The 22,602-nt window shown below is 39.1% G+C and overlaps 1 protein-coding gene across 3 annotated transcripts; it reads right to left on the minus strand.

Annotated features, from left to right (window-relative positions):
• Positions 1-110: 110 nt before the first annotated feature.
• Positions 111-22,216, minus strand: MSANTD1 (Myb/SANT DNA binding domain containing 1). 3 transcript variants are annotated; one of them, XM_005485687.4, is made up of 4 exons: positions 22,114-22,216; positions 21,427-21,691; positions 11,384-11,668; positions 111-2,747 (listed from the first exon to the last, which is right to left on the minus strand). In XM_005485687.4, the coding sequence occupies exons 2-4, from the start codon at positions 21,678-21,680 to the stop codon at positions 2,507-2,509; spliced, it is 780 nt and encodes a 259-aa protein (XP_005485744.2). In that variant the 5' UTR covers positions 21,681-21,691; positions 22,114-22,216; the 3' UTR covers positions 111-2,506. The 3 variants fall into 3 exon arrangements, with proteins under 3 accessions (XP_005485744.2, XP_014121559.1, XP_026648430.1); XM_014266084.3 differs by lacking the exon at positions 22,114-22,216 and adding an exon at positions 21,810-21,929 and having other exon boundaries at positions 112-2,747; XM_026792629.2 differs by lacking the exon at positions 22,114-22,216 and having other exon boundaries at positions 112-2,747; positions 21,427-21,881.
• Positions 22,217-22,602: the final 386 nt, after the last annotated feature.

The raw sequence follows: 22,602 nt of genomic DNA on the forward strand, positions 1-22,602 counted from the left end.
TTGTCTGAATATCACAAACATTCAAATATCTGTACCTGCAGCTAACTGTCCTGTACAGATGAGAAAGCTGTGACTACCTTAAACAAAAAAAAAAAGAAATCCCCACAAAAAACACTCAACCTGTTTTTTCAAGTAAATCTCCAGTCTCTACAGAAACAAAAGGAATAGCAGCAAAAGGAAACTATGGGTAGGTGGGAATTTTCAATTTGTCAAAAAGCATTAGAAAAGTTCTGCCATGCATAAAACTTGTAATATTTGTCTAAAGCTTTGTTGTGTTCACTCTCTAGGCAAAAACAGGGCTAGAACACAGGTAGTCTGCATAGAAGCTCTCAAGAGTAAATGGTATATAAAGCAACAAAACTAGTGTTGATACAAGAAAAAATTGGTATAAATTAATCAGGAATAATCCTAGAAGCATCCTAGAATCTTACAATAATAGCAATCTTCATTTACCTGTTTGTAATGCAGGTCTTCATATAATTTTGGAGACAAAACACCTAATTCATTTTAAGAAACAGGTTCGCACATTTACAAAAGGGATTATATAGCATGGTTCCTCGTGGTAGCAAGCAAGGAATCAGATTTTCTCCATGCTTGTGTTCCTACAGATCTGGAGCTGTAATAACAGGAAGGAGGGGGCTACCTACTCTGCAGTACAAGGTTCAGCTGGGCTGCCATTGTTACTGCTCATTAATTGGATTTAATTGCCATATGATTTAAGTAGATAGTTAGAGTAAATACTATTAATTCCTGTGGAGTCAGGGGAGAATTTCTTTATCTCTTGCTGTAAACAAGTTAAAGTGTCAGGAGGCACTGAACATGTAGCTTACCTGAACGCATGACAGATCTACATTTGAAATGTGTAAAACGATCTTGGCAGAATCAGAAAAGAAACTTGGCACTTTTCCAATCATGCAATCCCTGTAGTAAAGGTGGGGTGAGGGACAGTTACTTTGTTTATATTTCAGCAGCCACCATTTTCTCCAAATTCAGTCTTCTACTACATTTGCCTTATCGTGTTATCATTAATTAAAATCAGTAGGAATGGGCCACATTTAGATATTTAATAACTTTTAATCTTCATACCTGGAGGTCTTTCTAAGAAATATTTCCACATATTAATTTGCTTGGTGAATATAACCTTCATCCTGTTCAGCAAGCATAATTAGCGATTAATTTGTTGTGTCAGGGATTTAAAACTTTTTAGCTCACCTTTAGGCAACAACACATTAAATTGTATAGGAGAATGCAAACACTTTCAAAGACAAAGTTTTAAGGGGGGACATTATTCAATAGTGAAAATGGAAAATGGCCTGAGTTCCTTGTACTAATTCTTTAGTTTCTATATTGGAATCCAACCTTGGCCAACACAGTAAAACAGGCAGAAATATGGGGGTTTTTAAGAACATAAAAGGAAAGGCATATAGGAAATTCTGCCGGCCAATTTTCGAATTTAAGTGAAAGATTATTTAAATGTCACGTTTTATGGGGGAGCCATCCCGAGCTGGTGCTGCATCTCAGCTCGCTGGGTACCATCCTCCGTGCCTGCGGCTCCCTCGTGTGGTGCATCCCTGTCCATCTGGGCACCAGCACCGCGGATCTTCGCCCTGCCAGCAGTGACTGTGAACCTCTCACTGTGTTCATCATTCCCAGTCTCTTTGCTGTCCCAAAGCACCCTATCTGCCCAGCAATAAGCAGTAAGTTGCTTCTTTTTCTTTATTTCATTTGATAGACATTAAATATATGTATATACACACAGTACAATACTTTTCTTTTGTGATAGAGAATAAATGAAAGTTTTCATTGCTGGTTGTTCGTTAAGTCAACAGATTCCAGTTAATAATGAAAAAAATTCAAATGTTTAATATCAAAAGCAACTTCAAGTATCTTCTATACATTTTAGTATTCAGTATATAGGAAGGTGGTTGGGGGTGCTTGTTTTTATATCAAAAATTGTATTTGAATAGACTATTTTTACCCTCATACTTTAGAGTACTATTCATATCAGGCATGGAGTTTAAAATTATGTATGTCATGGTCCCAACTAGCTCTTCACAAGAACCATAGGTCACTTATACAATCAGGCATACGTTTCAAAACAGGGTTTAATCATCAGCAAAGTCAAGGTGCAATAACCATGTTTAGAAATGCACTATTTCATTCTCCTAAAACAGATTAAGCTGCAGTCCTTGATGTGAAGCAATATACAACACCACTGTTTGCAAAACAATACCTGACTTAGGCATAAATAGTACTTCAGTTCCCCGAGCTATTTATCCCTTAACCTTTCTGTATAAAAATAATTCAGCTTAGGCATATATTGCACTAATTTTATCATACTGGATAGCTCTCACCCTGCATTATGTTTTCTTTGCTGAACTAGGATTACACTAGGGTTTTAATTTCCATGGAAAACCTGGGAATAGGGCAACAGACACACATATGGTGTGCAATAAATGGTAATCTATAATAGCAATAGTTATCTCAGAGGCATTCACAAAGGAAACTACACATTAGACTTGGAGATCATTTTCTCCAGTAGATTCATCATTCTCTCCTGTAACTGTAAGCTTTGAACTTGAATGATGTTCTGCTGATCCAGGATCCTGCGCACTTCCCTACAGGTTTCTTCCATAGCTCTACTCAACTTCTTTTGTTCTTCCAACATGGCTTCCATTAATTTTAGCTTCTTCTTTTGGAAACTGCAGTTTTGCATTTTTCTTTTCTTAACTGGTCTTTCTTCAGCTCTGAAATGTGAATATTTGTTAGAAATTAGAGTCATATTTATAAAAAGAAAGAACCCAAAATTTGATAGCATATTCTTGGCCAAGCTACAACCTAGTCATATTTTTAAACCCCTGTGTTCTCCAATAAATTCCCTCTCGAGTTTGTGCCAAAACATAAGTATTTAATGCATTATTGAATAGTGTTGCAGATTGTTAAAAAAAAAAAAGAATAAAGAAAAGGTTTTACATCTCTTTGTTTTTAATAAGAAATTTCCCTGGAGAATACCAGGCTTTTTCTTTTTTTTTTTTAATCTTGACATGACTTGCACATTGGATTTATACACTGTACTGGAAGAGACATTTGGCTTATGTGGCCATTGAAACTTCCAATTGTAAAGCTGCAATATCATCCAAATCCAGAGAAAGTGCTGCATGGTTACATGTGGTGGTATCTTACAGCTTGTTTTTTACAGCATTGCATCAGTAAAGCTGGTCCCACTCCAGAATATGTGCCTCAGAATTTGCCCTTGCGCCAAGACACAGCAGTGGCACTGACCCTCTTTTTTTTATATTCCATCACAAAACATTATAAACATGAAAAGACAGAAGAATACCTGGGGGTTCTGGTTGAGAGTGGCTGCACATGAGCCAGGTGTGCCCAAGTGGCCAAAAAGGCCAATGGCACCTGGCCTTGATCAGCAGTGCTGTGGCCAGCAGGTCCTGGGCAGGGACTGTCACCCTGTACTCAGCACTGGTGAGGCCACACCTCCAGTCCTGTGCTCATTTTTAGGCCCTTCATGACAAGAAAAACATTGAGGGGCTGGAGTGTGTCCAGAGAAGGGCAATGGACATCCTCATATGAAATATGCAGAACTGCCATGCGGAATTTGGGGAACATTTTAAGAATTTGCTCTATGCTTTACCATGCTGGGTTTCTGTTTTGGAAGAGAGATAAACAGAGCAATAAAGACAGTGCTCTCAAGGTGTAAAGGTCACATGGCTGCTCTAACTTGGGGTGACAGAGCCACACAGTCAAAACCAGCCCATGTGGCATACAAGTGAGAGCACACACACAGATCTGGGTCTCTTAACCTGCAGCCTAAGAAGGAACCATGCTAATCTGTGAGAAAGGAAGAAAGGCATATGTGTAAGTGCACTACACATCTGAGAAACCTCCAGTTAGAGCTGGATAACTCCTTTCCTAACTTTAAGTGAGAGACCATGTGTTCATTTACACTTTTTGTAACTCCAGACTGGAGTCCCCAACATCAAAGATATCTGATGATGTGTCTTGAAGTCCCTTGACACAAACAGCAATCTCAGTCATGTTCTGCCAAATGCAGTATCCTTTCCAGGTGAAAAGCAATAATGAGATAGTACAGTTGTGACTAGAATGCCATGTCAACATGCTGCAGATTTTAAGACATCCCTGAATAAGGATAACTTGAACTCTTGAGAAATGTGTTTTTATTAATGTGAAGAAGGGTAGTGGGGGTGAGGTCACTCAGCTGTGACAGATTTGTATCATAATTTGATTCATGTTCTTATCCTACTTGACAGGCTTTGTGCAGCAGCCACTGTGACATTCAGATCTGTCAGCAGGAGAGATAAACAATTCTTAGCACCTGAAAGGCTTAATGCAAATATAAAAAAAAGACACAAGCCCCTTGACATTTAAGAGTGCAGTGACCCAAAAAGGGTGAGATACTATCTGCTTTGGAAGGTATACAATAATCTCAGCTTTGCAGGTTCTATATAGCATATTTGATTTGGGGCATCAAATAAATGTGAATAAAATAAATACATGCTGCGCTGCTCAAACTGTGGGTCTGCTCAAACTGTGAGTCAAGCTTGCTGCAGGTCACTGAAATTATCAGTCTCACAATCCTCTGAGAATGGGTCTTGGATAACACTAAATTCTGTTTATCTCCTTTAACTCTAAGGGCCAGAATTACTTCAAATGTGGTTCTCACAGAGGTCAAGCAAGTGGAAAAGATCCACAGCAGATCTGTTGTCTAAGGACAGCGCTGAATCTGTTATTCCAAGTTTCCCATCACTGCAGTAACATTCACAAAGAATGCTTGCTTTCTGATAGGCAGAGCAAGAAACTTTCTGAAATGATGATATTATTTTAGCCAAAGTCATCTTTTGAATTTAAACTTGTCTTCACATAGGATTCAAATGTTGGAAGCTTGATGAATCTCTGTTCTCTTCACCATACAGTGCTAGAAAATAGCTGTGGTAAAACCTCTTGTCTTGAAGCCAGTACGAGCTCACTCCACAAGAGGGCTTGTGTGTTGCCAACATAAGCACTGGTGAGACTGGTCCTTAAGGAACGAGAGAGAAAATCTGAGGCTTGTCAATGGTACTGAGATGCACTGAGCATTGTGTGTCTTTCTTGGTAACAGTAGCCACCATTTGGATTTCAATTTACACTGAGACAACAACAACAAAACCATTATAAACCAAGATGGAATGATTTAGATTGAAAGATCTAAAATAAGCCTTATTTTTAAGAGAAAAGAATCTTTGACGTGTTTTCCTAGAGTCTGTGAAGGATTTTACCTGGTTTTCAGTTAAATCCATCAAAGAACTGTAAGACATGAAACCATACATCTAAGACAGCCTTGCACATCTCCAGAGAGAAAGGATCAGCAAATTTTTACTGTGTCAGCAGTATCTGCAATCTACTAATAACTAAAAAATACTCACTGAAGAGTGCTGGCTCAGAACTGTGTTTCAGCACAGAGAAATGCTCCCAAAAGCAATGGCCCAAGGATTCTTCAAGGTCTCCCAAGTACTCCCTACATTTGTTTACAGTAACAAACACAACTTTATAATTAGCCTTCATTGAAAAGAAATACTTATTTCAGAAATTTTCAGAAAGCCCAAGCTTTGTTGATGGTCCCAATCTCCTTTTCTCTCCACTGACTGATACTGAAAGGGTTCTATGGTCACTCACATATTCACAGTAAGGAATGGGCACATAAAATCATCTCCTCTACAGAACTGCTGCTGAAAGGGAGCTCTTGAGAAGGGCCCTACAAAAGAAGGCTCTAAAGAATCTAATTTACAAGCAAAGAGCACTTGCAACATGAAACAGTGTAAAATGTCCAGTGATGCCCATCCAGTGATGAGTTATTTGAATGTTGAAGTATTTCCTCAGATTCTCAGCCATCTTTTTTGAGAAGTTCTAGGTGTCCTGGGCAGCATGTCAGAGATCCCTCTCTGTCAGTAATGTTTTATAACAAATTCAAGAGAGCAGCAGGAATATGGGTTCTGCACCAAGTAACCCAAGCAGCACCAGTATCCTCAAGGAGTTCCAGCTAGGAGCATGTCTCCTTTGCCAGTGCATGGGCACAAGAATAAGGATCTACTGATGATGGCATCAATCTGTTCCTGATGCCCGTGCTCTATGGTGTGTTCCTGTGCAGCCAACACCTCTGTGACAACAGGGGTGCAGGAGATCCTGACAGCACCCACAAGCTGCTGAAGGAGCACCTCCCTCTTTGCCAAGCCTGGTCTCTGAAGGTAGATTTTGAGGAAAATCTCAGGAAAGAAGGGTCTAGGCAAGTAAGGACCTCGAATACAATCTGCTGGTACTCTTCTGCTGGGCTTCCAGTGCCTATGGCAGAGTATACAAGAGATTGGCATTGGTATTCCTCTGACCACATGAACCAAGTGTGGAAGGGCTCCTGCACTGGGACCATATTCCAACAGAATTTCACAAAGCTATTTCCCTGCTATGCTCTAAAACAGGCAGGCAGGGTTCCAAGGAAGCAAACCAAGGGAAAGAAATTGTTCCATCTCACCTAGGAGACTGAGCAGAAATGATTGTGTGTAATGGACATGAGGGGGAACAAAGCAAAACCTCCAGATACAATCAGGCAATGTATTAGGCAAGTCTCAAATGCATTTGCTGTCTGCCTACCTAATACCAATTTAATTCATTGTTCAATTAAAATTTCCTTGATTGATTGCTTACACTTATCCAATACAGCTTGTTTCAGGGACATGTGTGAATAATTAATGAAGCAGGAGTTGAAAACAAAGAGTTCTCTGTTTATCAAAATGTATTATCTTCACAAAACCCTAGCAACAATTCCTCATTTCTGACTACTTCATGGCACACAGGTCTGCAGTACCATCAGTTCTTGGAATTTATGGCTTTTAGCGCCTAAAAGCTGTTTCTCACTGGTTTGGGGTTTTTTAGCTTCATATAAATCTGAGCAGACCTCCATAATCCATGTCTTTAGTAAAAGAATTAACAATGGTCTGGATATAATCAATATTAATATTAGAGATTATATAAAGATATTCAGAACATAAGGACTGAGGATGAGGCAACCTGGATCTTCTGGTAAACTAGGCTCATTCAATCATTCAAATGCATTCAGGGATTAATGAGACTCATCCTTGAAGTAAAGCACAGAAAAGAACCACAAATGGCTTGGAGCCTGGGCAAAGCACCTTGCTAGGATAACAAGTCTGCATAATGAGTTAAGATGCACTGCATAATGCACATAGCCTAAAGCTCAAACTTCTTTGTGGATTATGCCCATTCAGATTTAAATAGCCATAGCATAATTTTAGAAATAGTAAAGTCTTTGCCAAATATGTCGTTTCCCAAATTAGCATCATCACCAAGTTTTAATGCACTTCTTTTAATCCATGTCTTGGCTAGTTAATGTTACCAATTCTTACTTTTTCTTCCTGTGTAAACTTTCTGGAGCAAATTAATTCATCTACATTTAAAAATTAAAAAATACCAGACAGTACAATCATGGCACACAACCACCTTGCCAGAAAGAAAAAAATACTGAAAGGTTCTCCAATATACTGAAAAGAAAGGTAAGCAGAAATAACATCTGAAAGTTTCATTCACTAAATTCACATTAGAAACAAGGGACTGGTTTAAACAAGGGTTTGCTTATCACTAGAAAGAAGGGAAGAGTGAATTCTCCATCTTCTGAATTTATCAGGTCTAGACCAGACATTTAGTATTTCCCAGAGTGAAACAAATCATAGAAACAAAGAAGTGGAGGACAGCAGAGACAGGGGGCTCCTGAGTGCAGAAGTGCCCTGCTGAGGGAAGAACCCTCTCCATAACATTTCTGGGCTCCACATAAAAAATGATCACATCCAAGTGGGATCTAACAAGAAGTCAGACTAAATACCACCGTGGTTTTATTATGGTCCTTTAATCTATGAAAGTAACTCTTTCACCCCCATTTTCAGTACAATAGAAATGGCAGAACACATGAAGTCTGAAGTACTTTCACACCTGTATAAATATGTTCTGTCATTATTTTACTATGAAAACAAAGACCATAAATTAATCCACAGGGTGAAAAAACACTGTTTTCAATTAGATAAAAAGTCATTTATTGTGGTGTCAGGAATTTGGATTTTAAAAGCTTAAGCTGCAGTACGAGACTCCACCACATTGCATTATATTTTATGACCACAATAGAATAATTCTATTATTGTCAGATGTTTGGTACTGTATAACAGTGTCAGAGAAGTGTTAGAACAATACTAAGCAATTACAGGCACCCCTTTAAAGGGATTCCAAATGTTTCCCTCATCTACACACTTGAAACAAAAATTCAAGTTAATTTCATCTCACATTAATTGTATTATCACTAACCAGCAAAATTTGGGTTTTGTGAGAAGGTCTTGAACTCAAAGTTTTTCAAACAGAATGCAAAGAAAACGAGTTTCAACTATTTTTATCTTGACAATATATATGTACTGATTGAAGTACAAAAGTTGACATTTTTTGCTATCATGAAAGCTAAACATTCAATTGAATTTTTTTTTAAGCTATAATTTATATAGCCAAGTAGACTCCTGCTATGTTCAAAGATACTGTGAAAAACACAAGCTGACACTCTAAAGCTGTGTTGGAGAGTTTAAAGGAATAACAGAAAAGTTTTCAGAAGTTTAAAAGTTATTTAGAGAGAACTACTGTTTGAAAGTTTTTTTCCCTATCAATTGTTGCCATGACATTAGGATTTTTATTACTGAAGAAAAAACCCTGTAATGTCAATTGTAAAATATACAGCTGCAAAACACATCTGTATTTTCATATAGACATGAGTGTGTGTTTCTCAAAATAGGGAAATTCAGGACCTAAAACATTCTTTTGATTTCAATTCCCAGAATTGTCTTTTGTTCTTTTTTTGAATCTGTTGGATCAATTGCCTGCTGTTCAGAGGCAAAGGCATTGATAAAATAGCCAAGATAGACCCAAATTTTTTATGCTATTCTTTTCTCTCTCATTGGCTATTTCAAAGTGTTTTTCAAATACAGGATGAGACACTAATTGCTTAAGCTATAAATTGCTTCCTCAGTTCATAATTTTCCATTAGTAAAATAATTAACTTCCTTGTCTAACATGGCAGCTCTAAGTGGTTTTAACCCATGTGGTATCACTAGCAAGGAATGTATTATCTTCTGGCCAAGAAAGGGTTCCCTACTCTGCTCTCATTCATCTGCCTAAATTAAACAGGTCAAAGCTGGACAAGCTTTTCAAACCCCCTAGGACTATTGGAATAACACTTTTTCTCCTTCCAGACATGAGCCCCATTATCACAAGTGGTTTCTAATCCAATCCCGATGCTCACCTGGAATATTACACTGATCTCTCATGTGGCACCTACTGCTCAACTTCTTCTTTTCTTTTAAAACAGGGGAACTATTTCAACTTGTGACTGTGTAACTCTTGCTGTTCAGTAATATGCACAATATTCTATTGCCCAAAATTCTTTCATAGTGAAGACTGTGAGACCATGGCTGAATTTCTAAAAGTTATGGAGGTCCTGCCATCCTGAGAGCTGTCCTGTCCTTCCCTGCATCTTCCAGATCCTCCTGAGCCATCCAGTACAGCCACTCCTAGCAGGCAGCAGCAGCATTGCAGGGGCTGAGTGGCATTGCCTGCCCCAGACTTGCAGCCAGCTGAAAGCCAGCCTGTGCCACTAGGGGCTAGATTTAAATGAGATGCAGTTTCTAAATTCAGCCAAGTTAAAATATTTTTTACTAGAACAGGTTAGGGTATTTCCTTGGATAAAGTTACAAATAAATTAACAAACCAGTGAACCTGAAGCTGACTAAAATGCATCATAGCCTAAATTTTCCAGAGCTTATAATTTAGTGACTGATTTTAGTGACTTCCATTTTAGCTGTAAATGAAAGCATCTACATGACAGAGTCCACCTGCAAACTGTTGGCACAACAGAATTTGGTTTGGGGTTGATTAACTTGATCTCTGTGAGGAATGTCTATGTTCTGTAGTGAAGCCTGGTGTAGCAACCTCAGTCCTCTCTTATGGTACAAAATCTGTGTTTGCCTGGAGTTGTCCCTAAGCTGAAAAATTTAACATCCAATATTTTTAAAAAGCCTGGTGTTATCAAGTCATCAAGTGAATAAACTCCACAATGTTTGTGGAAATGTGACCTTCTAATTAAATATTAAATAATGTTATTGTAAATCCAATTGGGAATAAAGTTATTGCATCTGAAATGTGACTGTGGAGTTTGCGAATCCTAAAGTCAAGCAAGTTTGTGTATCAGGAATATCCACTACTTAAAATGGACTAGGATAAAAAAATTGTTGCCTGTGAACAAAAAGGTTGCTATAGTTCAAAAGTTATACACCCTGGTAAATATTCATTGCCAAAAAAAAAAAAAGTTTTTAACATTAATCAGTTATTCAAGAACTATATGCTTGAATGACTGAATGAATTTAACTTAGTTTATTCATCCAAGAGTGGGTCTGGAAACAATAATTCGAACTTGCTCAGTTGGTTCTTCTTCCAGCTCAACATCTTTACAGTTGCATGACTGACAGGTAATTTTACTGTTACAGTTAAAGCCTCACACACTCATGATAAGGATCTCTAGGATCAACTTTTTTCCTGCCAGAAAACTGTAATCAGCTCTTATTTCACACCACTCTGGGTGAAAAATGAGACCAGTAAAGTCTGAAATTTATATCAAGAGTACAGCCCTGCCTTTTGTTAAAATGTTGCCTTCCAGGGAACTCCAATCATATCAAAAAAAAAAAAAAAAAAAAAAAAAAAAAAAAAAAAAAAGGAATCACGTTTGCATCTCAAACTAGCATTTGCTTTGAAAAAAATTACATTCTCAATTGTATTTAAAATGATGCAATGTGCTTTCAAACTGCATGAGCAGCTTTTCAGTGTCCACAGAAGTATTTATTTTGCATCTTTTCACCATTTTAATAATAATTGAAGCCAGGGAAATTTCATAGTCATATCAAAAGCAGAACTAGAGCAAGCCAAAAATCATCTAAGCAGTATGTTATATCTCTGATTGCACCGCAGGACTCTCTTGAACATGCCTGTACTCCTTTTATGAACACTCTCCCTGATGTGAGCCGTGACATGCATGCTGAGTTTTGGCAATAATATACAACTTTTTGCCCAGTTCTCCTACTCCCTCCCAGTCTTTCATGAAGGAATAAAGAAAATGTCCTAATTCAGCAAAGTGACTGAGACTGGGGAACAGATCTCATTTGTGATTTACAGGAAAAATACAAGAGCTGTTAGAGAAAAATGTGTGAGGGTGTTCCCCTTACACAGCAAATTCGGTTCATTCTGCAAAATCCTAAAAAGAGGGGAAAATAGATGCTACCTCAGCTTGTAAGAAAGCAAGCTTGATGAGCTCTCTGAATGTTCATCTTCAAAGCATTCTTCCCTTCCTTCATATGTAAACTGGTTATATGGCAAGTACAGGGGTGTAGACTTGGCTGATGGAGACTGCGAGGCCTCAGTCTGAGATGTAGAAGGACCTGGCTGCTGATTTTCATGCATTTTCACATCGCTGTGGTCTGTCACTTTGGATAAGATCCTATCAATGGTTTTGTAGTAAGGCCAGTCAGGTGCCACAGTTTCACTGTCAGTCATGCATTTTAATTTCCTGTAAGAAAAGGCACACAACATTAAAGCTTGTTTTCCTACAAAAAGTACTTTTCATACAGATCTATCTCAAACCATTTGTTCTGGTCACATTTAGGAGTCAAACTGAATGCTTTTAATGAGAATAAAATTAGACACTTTTCTTCTTTAACTTCCAGTGAAGCCTTTCAGGTTCTTTTCCTAGGTTTGACCTGTTATAAAAAGTTGCATGTAACACCCAAATGAAATTCAATACAGATAAAGAACATTACAACTTCTAATGGAAACAGGATTGTGTTGGTGGTTGGATAATTTTCTTCCCCTTAAAGTATATCCAACTAACCAATATGACAGCAGTCCCTGACAACTGGACTAAGCAACACACCACAGCCTTCACAGAACTGAGGGCAGCCCTGTGCTTTCATGCTTTGAAGAATTAATATTTATTTTCTATAATGAATACAAGTGGCTATAAATATAATGCATATCCTTTTTCTAATATGGCTTAAAAGCCCTGAAAGGCCTTGGTAAATATCCTTGTAACAACCATGAGATACAGACATCTGTTCATTTGTTACAGAATAAAGATCAGGGTAGGGAAAAGTACAGAGTTTCATTAATTTACCAAAAAAAAAAAAACCAAAAAAACCACAAACAGAAAAACACCCCAAGAACAGTTAATAATGCATTAGAAACAGCATGCACAAAAACATTACATTACAGTGGACTATCAACCATATCCCTTTCACGTGTATCTTATGAGATTTATTATTCGGTCCTCAGACAAGTTCACTGCTATCCCAGTAGTTACCCAGTGTTATTTTATTTTCTTTTACTGAGAAATATGAAACTGACGTATATAGATGTAGTATAGTTCTCAAAGAAATTCCACAGCTCAACTAGAGTCCCAAACTTTCTTTTCATTTGCCTCTCCCAGTTCGGATCTTGTTACTGTAAATCAAAATGCAGGAAGGGAACACAACAGGAAAGGCAAGACCAATGACAAATGCCCCATTTTCATAAACCAGATTTCATTCAAATTAACAAAAAGCTGAACCAAATCTGATTCTCACAGCTAGAGGTTTGCATTTGCAGGTAAAAAAAACAACAACAAAAAACCAAAAACTACTATTCCTGGACACCTGGCTCACCCTTTTTTTCTTAAAGCCTTTCAGGTTTTTCCTCAGAATCCATCCTGCCCACACCAGTCTTACAAGGGGTAGAATTAAATAACATGTAAACATGAAAACAATGGTGCCAAACTTAAAAGTGAGAACTTGAAGTTCTTCCTTTTAAAAACTGTCAGCCTAGAGTAAGGGGAAATCCACTAGTGAGAAAAGAAGGCAGTAAGATTTGGTTAGATTTTAAAGCCATTTAAGGATTCTTTTCTCCTTGTCCTTGCAATGTCTGATGAGCTTTTCCAGCTATTTAGAAATGCACATCATAGTCCTGCAAAGCAGAGCCTCACAGCCATCCATACTTTTATGCCCTCTATGCATTCAAAATTTTAATTTCATACATATTTCACAACCTACTGCTGCAATTTCATAGTCAGAGAATATCGAGCACAGCCTACAAATACATGTACACCCATCCAGCACAGAGAGAAAACAGCTAAACACAGGCCTGACAACAACCATCAATTAACATTGATTATTTTTAGTTCAATTGTTGAGGGTGTTTGCATGAAAAACAGATCAATTATGCCACTACAAGCTAGTAGCCAAGCCTACATGCCATATTTGTTTGCCTGTGTTGAAACTCTCAATGTGTTCAAGCTATGAGGTTTAAAACTGAATTGCAATTATGGGGTGCATTCACTGTGGTCAGTCTTCCCAGGGGAGAGGTGGCAAAAACCAGGGGTGACCACATCTCAGCCAGGCCACTGCCAAGTCCAGCAGCTGCATTAAGGCTTTGTGGGACATGGTTCAAGCCCTTAGGACTGCAAAGCATTGTGTCAAAAAGAGCAGGACAAGCTTAGAGCTGATACTCTGGGAACAGGCTTGTACTGAGCCCAGTGTCACCAAAGTGCCCACCAGCAAAGCTGCTGCTCTGCCAGGTCATCCCCTCCTGTTCCAGCATTTGGCCATCCCAGAGGAGGACTTGACATTTGTCCTTGTTGAGTTTGATGGGGTCCCTGTCAGCCCATTCCTCGACCTGCCCAGGTCCCTCTGAGTGCCAGTCCTGCCCTCAGGTGCAGACTGCAGCCCCAGTTTGGCATCATCTGCAAACCTGTGACCTCCACCTTCACCTTTGGATTGCTGATTTTAAACAGGGCACGTCCCAGTACAAAACACCTGCAGTCCTCCACTGGGAATGAGTCTCTAGGCAGAATACAAACCATTAACAGCTACTCTGTGCCCAGAGATCCAGAGTTTTCCAGCCAGCTGGTAGTCCTTCCCTTGCAGTGTAACATCCCAGCTCGGATGCAAGGATGTTCTCGGAGACTGAGTCAAAAGGGTTTGTACTGTGAGCTAGACAATAATTTGCTCTACCCTCATCCACAGATCTAGTCCTTTAAAAAAGAAAGCAAGCAGGTCAGTCAGGTGTGATTCAGTGCTGGTAGTTCCCAGTCACCAGCAGTCATCACCTTCTCCTTTCCATGACTGGAAATTGCTTCCAAAACTTCTTGATCTTTGATCTCCTAAGGAGTTGAAGGGAAGAACTCTTAATTCTTGTTCCTCCTGCCTTTCTGAAGATTCAACAGCCTTTTTCTGGTCCCTAGAGACTTCCCTCAATCTTCACAAAGTTTCAGAGATGATTCCTGACGCAGTCCTTTCCTACTGCTGGTATTTCTGATAACTGCTGCAGGCACACCCGACTGGGACATGTGGGCAGTGACGGCTGAAATACAGACACCAACTCCCCTCAGCCTCATTACTGCATCTGCTTCCATTAAATCACCCTGTGGGGATTTTGGGGGCAACCCAGGTATAACTACAGCCTGGGGAAAGATGAGATTGAGGGCAGTCCCATAGGGAAGGAGTTGGGGGTGCAGGTCACTGAGAGGCTGGACATGAGCTGGCAATGTGCTGGTAGCCCACAAAGCCAAGCATGATCCTGGACTGCAGCAAAAGCAGCAAGGCCAGCAGGATGAGGGAGCGGATTCTGCCCCTCTGCTCTCCTGAGACCCCACCTGGAGGGCTACAGAAATACTCAGAGCTGCTCTGCCACGGGTAAAGGCTGAGAGAGAGAGGATTGCTCAGCCTGGGGAAGAGAAGGCTCTGGGAAGAACTTATTGTAGATTCAGACTAGATATAAGGGAAGAAATTTTAATCAGAGTGGTGAACCACTGAAACAGGTTGCCCAGGAAGCTGTGGATGCTGCATCCTGGCAGTGTTCAAGGCCAGTTTGGATGGGGCTTTGAGCAACCTGGTTTAGGGAAGCTGTCCCTGCCCATGGGAGGGGTTGGAAAGAGATCGTCTTTAAAGATCCCTTACGAGCTGAGCCATTCTATAATTCAATAGAAGGTTTCCAGGAGTAGATATTTTGCCTGAGTAGGTTGGTGATTTTATTGCTGTTCGAGCTCAGCTGTGTACCCAGACCCCCTTTACTTACAGAACTATGACAATTTGGAAGGAGGGCTGTTGTTTATTGTCTGCTCACAGAGCTGTAGAGTTGCAGTTATATAAATGCAGGTATTTCTCTGGCTCTAAATGCATTGAATGGATACTAATTCTACTTCTGACTGCTTACCATAGCTCTGAGCTAAATAAAAGGGATCACTACCAGGAGGTAGACAAGAGAACTGTGTTAGCTTAAAAGCAGCACCAGCAGCAATCATCTACCTGTATGGAGTCTGGTTCAAACACACAGAAAAAAAGGATGAAACAGGGAAAGAGATGAGAAGATAAGGGAAAAGGGAATGTCCGTCAGTCCTTTGGAAGAGAAATAGAAATGCTGCAGGTGGAGGTAAATAGGCAGAACATTGACTCCAATAGTGTTGATGGTTTAGCTTTCTGGTAAAAACATATAGCTACCTTCCTAATACTAATATTGAATTCCAGGATTTACTGACTTTGAAATATTTTTTCTACAACTGCCAGAAGTCCAAAAAACCTAGTTAGACAGCTGAGAGCTTTTGCCTGCATTGAGGTAAATGTAACCCTGGAGTCTAAAGCAGAGATTAATTTACTGCCCTCGGTCATTAGCATAACTCATCACAGCAACCTTAGCTGCTTCCAAGAGATAGAACTGGGGTTTTGTTTGTTTTAATGAAACATGGGGATGTTAAAAGAAACAGGACAATAGGAAGGCTGGAACGCAATAGTCCAGAAACGAGAGAGCAAGATGAGCCAAATATTAACATTTTGCAATTGGGCACATCACTGCCTGAGGGAGCAGCCATGCAGGAAAAACGAGGTAAGAAACAGAGGTAAGTGAGAAAGTCAGCAGAGCTTGCAAAATAAATTCACACTGAGTTTATCTGGACCTGTTGCTGTTTCATGAGGCTCTATTAAAATCCAGCTGAGAGCAGAGGCAACAGAGAACTCTATCCAAAAAACTCAGGGATCAAAGTCAGATTTCCAGTGGACAAATACCCAAAGCATGCCAACTGAGTTAATTTGAAAGGTGATTGCCTGTCTTATTCCAGAGAAGTGAATAAATTAATGGACTTTTGAGATCCCGCAGCCAAAATGCTCCACTGAATAGACTGAGACAACTGTTGAGTCATTTGTGCTGCCATTGACCTTTTTTCAGACTTTATTCTCTGCACCTATTAATCCACCTTCTTAAAAAAACTGTCACAATATTATGTTCTAAAGAGGTTTTGGTTTTTTTGAAAATCATCATTATTTAGTCTGCAAAAAGCAAGCAATCTATAACTTGCTTCATTTTTTTAAACTTTGCTCAAAACAGGATTGCTTTTTTATTATTATTGCAGCATTTGATATTACTACTTGCCTTAAGGAATGGATACAAGATCCATCTCCTGGGGTTTCTAGGAAAAGCTTTCAAAATAAATAATAAATAGCAACTGTTTGTGAACCAATCAATGGTGAGGAAAAGAAGGATGATGAAAGTACAATGCTAAGTTGTGCATCTGCTATAAATTATTGAAATTAAAGACCAAGATAGTAAAGTGTTCAACTTTTTGCAGTAATTTGGCTGCACTCATATTTTATCATTTCCTGTAACAGAGGTCAGATTTTCCAGTTGCATAATGTCATAGAGTATAGCAATGGATTACACAAGCAAAAATGTTTAATTGCTATCATGTACACATGAAAATAAAAAATTAGACTACTCTTTCATTCAAATCATGAGACTGATTCAAATTTACCAATCATTAACATTAATTGACTGCGATTCAAATCAAAGAGCAACAGCTGCATCCTGTTTTCTAGGCTTTGGGGAGGGTGATGTTTTTGAAACTAATAAATTTGCATTCACACAGTTCTTATTTTTAAACATCAGAAGGAATCAGTCAAAACTGTGGACCACTGTGCAAGCTGTGCTTCCTTTTTATAAGTATTGTGTCAGTGGCAACATGAGAGCAGCAGTCACAGAGCGCTGGCATAGTGAGATCAGCACATTAGCAGTGACAGGACAGTGCTTTCTTTGAGAAGGAATAATTGCAGGTTCACATGAGCTGATAGCCCCAAGTAAGCTGCACAACACAAAGAACTGGGCACAGACTCCAAGGGATGCTAAACCTCAAGAGCTGGCACACTAATCTCAAGAAAACTTTTGATGACCAGCACATGTGAAAGATTAACTTTGAACTCCAGGAAGCTTGACTCAGCCCTTCCTTCCAGGATGGATAAATGGGGACCTTCATGCAGCTCACCACACAGGTATCTTTGAAGCAGAACATTAAAAACCTGGTGGCTGTCTATCCACAGCAGATATTTCAGATTTTACAGTAATCCCTAAAAGCAGAACTTTACTCAAATACACCTGCAGAAAGAATTTTCCTTCCACCTATGGTGTTGAGGAGAATATTCCACCCAGTCAATTTCCACGGTGGATGAAATGGTCCCTTAATACACTGAGACTCCAGTAGGAATTACTTCAGGTCACGGTATATTTTTCCCTGATTAGTTTCCTCCAAATGCACTTGGTCTACAGTAATGCAGAAGAATACAGGAATCACTGCCAGCTCAGTCCATTGTCTCACTGTTCTGACAAAGGTCAGTGCTGAATACTTCAAGAATGATTGTGACAGACAGCTTTTGAGGGCACATTCACCCATAAAAACACATGATTATTTTTCCATCAACAGCCAGTAATATCCTGAAATCTGCTGCCTTTCACAACTCTACCTAATTGGAAGATAAACAACATCTGTTTTTTTTATTTAATAAATCTAATCTTTAGTTAAAAAATAGTAATAATAAAACAACCTGCTGATCTCTTGGTGTCAATGATTTCCACTGGCTATAATTCCACATGCTAATTATGCAGTGCAGTACAGATTTACATGACTTCAGCTAGTTTTGCATTTCTTGCCTTGCACTTCTTATAAATAACTTCTTGTATTATGGCAAAAAAATCTGCTTTACATTCTGAAAAATAGTGCATATTTGTATGCACCTCTGAAATTCCTTTAGCATTCACAAACTTTTTTTTTACACTTCTCTTAATAAAGAAAGCTTTCCACAGCTCAGACAAACTGCTCTCTAAACATCTTTTCATTCTCTTGTCACCTTGCTGAAATATAGGGCAGAATGAAAGGAGGTAATAATGAGATAAAATAAATTTCTGTTTGTCATTTTAACCCCTGAATAATGTTTTCACCTCAGATGTGGAGGAATGGGATATGAACACCCTAAAATTGCTTATGTGAGAGATGCACACTGAGCTACACCTGAGGTAACTTTACCTGGCAGCACAAATCCCACATGGGATCCAAACACACCCAGATCCAGGGTGAATCCCTGGGGTGGGAGCCCCTTCTGAGCCCCCTGCACTGTGCACACCCATGTAGGCTGCACTTGCTGCAGAAACTGCAATAATTACTGGCCAAGAAACACTCCTGCCCTACTTAGGCATATGTTTGCCTGACTTGGACACCTTCTACTCAATGAATGGCTTGCACTAAGCAGAATAAAGAAAACATTTACTAAACTGCCTCTTAGAATGCCATGGGATCCTCAAACTGGAGAGCACCATTATAAACATGTTCACTGCTTTCTGTTTCAGAACCCTGTATGATTCAGATCATCAATATTTGTTTCAACAGATGCCCCAGAATAAGCCACACCAGTAATAGCACTTTTAAAACTGAACTTGGTTAAAAAGACTAGTAGAAATATTCAATATTCAAGTACTGCTTTTTCCTTTTATGGAAAAAAATACACATATATATATTCATTCATATATATATATATGTGTGTGTGTGTGTGTGTGTGTGTAGTAATTTGTAGGACAGAGGTTTTATGTACCTTTATGAAATTGTGGCACTTAGGTAAATAATATGATCTGATTAAATATTTTAATGCAGTTTATTTCTGTTAAAGGAGGAGTAGAGGCCACTCCACCTCTGCAGGACTGTTCAGAGTTGCCTAAAGATGTACAGGATCCTGCAGTGGGTGCAGAAATAAGCTCCTAGGTGCAGAACACCCCTCTTCACTCCTGCTACTGGTGCTACGTTCTCCCATGTCACATTCACTAACCCAGTGTAATCTTAACAAAGTATTATCCCAAAATAGAGCATTATCCCACTCTCAGGATCTTCCTCTCCAGTTTGTGCCACAGGGCAGCAATGATGCTCAGAAATGCAGTGATGTAAAGCATCTTCCTCAAGTGTCCTGCAGGCACCCAAACATAAATTCAAACTCGGCTACCTCATAGCAAAGCCAGCAGTCGGTGTCCACTCACATCATTTACAGTTTCACCACAACCTTCCCCATCCTCACACACCACCAAAAAGTACCCAGAAAACTAGAAATTGTGAGTAACAGCTTCTGCTTGCCCCTGTTCTCCATGCCACCTCACCCTGACAGCAAAGCACACAGGCACCTGAACAAAAATAAGAAGATGCATTTTATATTCCAGAGCACAAAATGAAACAGCACTGTGACAGCACAAGACAGTTTTTAACTCTCCTAAATTAGCATCTCAATCAATAAGCAGGGAGCTGCCATGCACTGCAAAATAGAAAAGCAGATTGACAACATGCAACAGAAGCAATCTTAGAAGTTCACAGAAATAGAAGGATATGTCTTAAAAGTGTGGTTTCTCTCACACACACTGTGCATGCATGCGAGTGATTTTATTTCTTCCCTTCCCCCAGTGCAACTTTAAAGTAAAAACATTAATTAGGAAAAAAATGAGACTCTCTGATGGATGACAACACTGTAAATTTAGAACAAAGGCTGACAGAAATAACCTATTCCACTTGGCAATTACGGCACTTAACTATCGTGCAGTGTTGCTGCTACAGACACCTGTGAAATCTCAGTGCCGAGATGCAATTCCCAGCAGGGAGGACTGCAGATTCAGCAGACTAAGCAAAAGCCTGCTAGCCTGCAACTCCCAAATCTGCATCTGAGTGGGAATTGCTGGGTGATGCTGGACAAAAATTTATCTGACTTCCAGCTTTCTCGTCTACAGTCTGGGTGAAGGAAACTGGATGGATTACAGCAGGGTTGGTAAAACATTTTGGAGACGTTAGAATTTGCCACAAAACATCAGGTTTAATATTATGGCAAATGATGTTAAACATTATGCTTGTGGATCATAGAAATGTGGAAGGACATTCAAAGTTAAGGGGTTTACAGGATTTTCCCTAGTTTTCTATTTGATGAGCAGTCTCTGCATTAAATACAGTGAGGGTGCCTTACAGAAAAGCGAGCAGTTTTAACATGGTTGCCTGCTGTAATAACCTTTTTCATTATTAATATCAGCTTTGAGGAGAGATTAAATAAAAGAGTCACATATTTGATTTTCTTGCATTACAAGCACCTAGCTCAAATCACCACTCAGGATTTCCAGTATGAGGCAGTTTGTGCTTCGCAGAGATAAGAATTAAAAAAAAAAAAAAAAAAAGAAGAGAAAAAAAAAGGAAATATTTCTGTTAAGTTCTAATTATTTTTCTCCCTGCAAACAACAAATCCACAAATGCCTCACGTTTTCTGAAGCCAACTTCCCCTCCTGACTGCTTGCCTGTTCTTTATCATCCCCTCATAGACACCTCCGCCCTCCCCCCGACTCCTTTGGAGCAGTATTGACGGTGCACATTGATTCTCTCTGCAGATATAATAGTTCTTTCACTGCTGCTGCTTATAATTATAGCAATGTGTGTCACTCAGTAATAAGACATTCAATTATTCTTGGCCCCGTGAAGTGTAACCCTTCAACTCACGAGACCAAAATTGAGGAGCATCAGCCCCCCCCAAACATTATTCTGTTCTAGTTTTCTTTTTTTTTTTTAACTTTGCCTTGCAGTTCCGATCCTCAGTGGCCACTTGAAACTGCAGGAGTTTCACTGCAAGGAATTGGCTGCCAAGCTAACACAATCAGTCCCCTCAGCAAAGACCAAAAAAAAAACCAAAATCTCTTTTCCCCATTAAATACATTTCCATCCCTCTGCATCATAACAGTGCCAGCTAATTTTAAAGCAACAAAGTTGTCCCAGAGTTTGACATGAAATGGGGGGGAACAAATTAACAATGACGTAACAGCATTGGCAAGAGAGAATTTTAAAAGCGATATGAACAATCTTTAATCTTTTATCGACAGATTTCCTCCAGGAGACTTCTTTCTGAAAGGCAAAAATCACTGCGCCATCCCTGCTAAAATCTCTTAAAATAAAAAGAATGAACTGAAGCTTACCTGTACTGGAATGTCATATTTGTAATTTTTATCTTTATTTCCTCTCCGTGGCGAATTTCTCCAGTCATTTCAAAGAGTTTGTTAGCCATTTTCTCATAAACTTTGGCATTCCTTTTAGTTTGTTTCAGCTCATCAAAAAATTCTTCCCAAACCAGCATTAAACCTCTCATTTCTGCATCAGTCCAGTTCCTGGCCCTCCTGTGTTTCTCAGTCTGAGAGGAGACAATGTAACTGGGAATTTCTGCTGCAGCCATTGCTGACTGACCTAAAAGGGTTTTAAAAGAGGACACTTAATATAGATTGAGTTTTTAGTTTAGGTTTTTTGTAGTGCAAGACATGCATATGTGGATAAAGAATTTGAATGACAACAGAACATATGAAACCTTTTTGCAACAGCTTGAAGCTTGAGTGCACAAAATGGGGCCTACATCTGACAGGCAGGAATTTAGTTAAAAGCTTTTAAACAGAGAAACGTCATTTTGATGTCACGTTTCCATAGCAACAGAGCAACTGCATAAGCTACAACAACAAAAACCTTTTAACTGAAAGCCAAAGAATCAGGACAAAGTTGACAGGCCATCAATATTAAAGCTTTTAAACACTTTAGGTTTAACAAAAAAAAAAAGATCTATGCAGCCTTTGAGAAGCTACTTTTAAGTTTCTACTTCTTTTTTAGCTTTCCCTTACCTTTTAGGCAGACAATCTGCTAGCAGGGGGTCATGGTCGCCTGAACGAGCTTTTAAGTTGTGCCTTGACAGACTCTCTAGGAGGTTGCAAGGACTGAGGCCATGTACACAAAAAAAAAAAGCTTTTTTTTTTGCAAAGATATTCTGCAAAAAGAATCAGCCAGCTTTATGAAAACTATACATCTCTAAGCTAATAAATGTTTAAGCAGGCAGGCTCATTAAAAAGGAGCCTGCATCTGGGCTTTAGAACATGCAAAAAATAGTATTTAAGTGTTTATATAGAGAGAAATATATACAAAATTTCAATATAAAGCCACTTTTTTTTTTTCCCCGAGATGTTTTGCTGCTGATAAGCACACACTGCAGTCCTGTCAGTATGAATTTGCCTTTGTAGGTATGTATTACTGTATGTGTATTTTGTATTCCTAGTAATTTAGATGCTATTTATGCAGCCTGTGTTCTGCCTTAGGACTGCAGCAGAAGCATTTCA

This window comes from Zonotrichia albicollis, chromosome 5, assembly GCF_047830755.1.
Source record: "Zonotrichia albicollis isolate bZonAlb1 chromosome 5, bZonAlb1.hap1, whole genome shotgun sequence".
Classification (NCBI taxonomy): domain Eukaryota; kingdom Metazoa; phylum Chordata; class Aves; order Passeriformes; family Passerellidae; genus Zonotrichia; species Zonotrichia albicollis.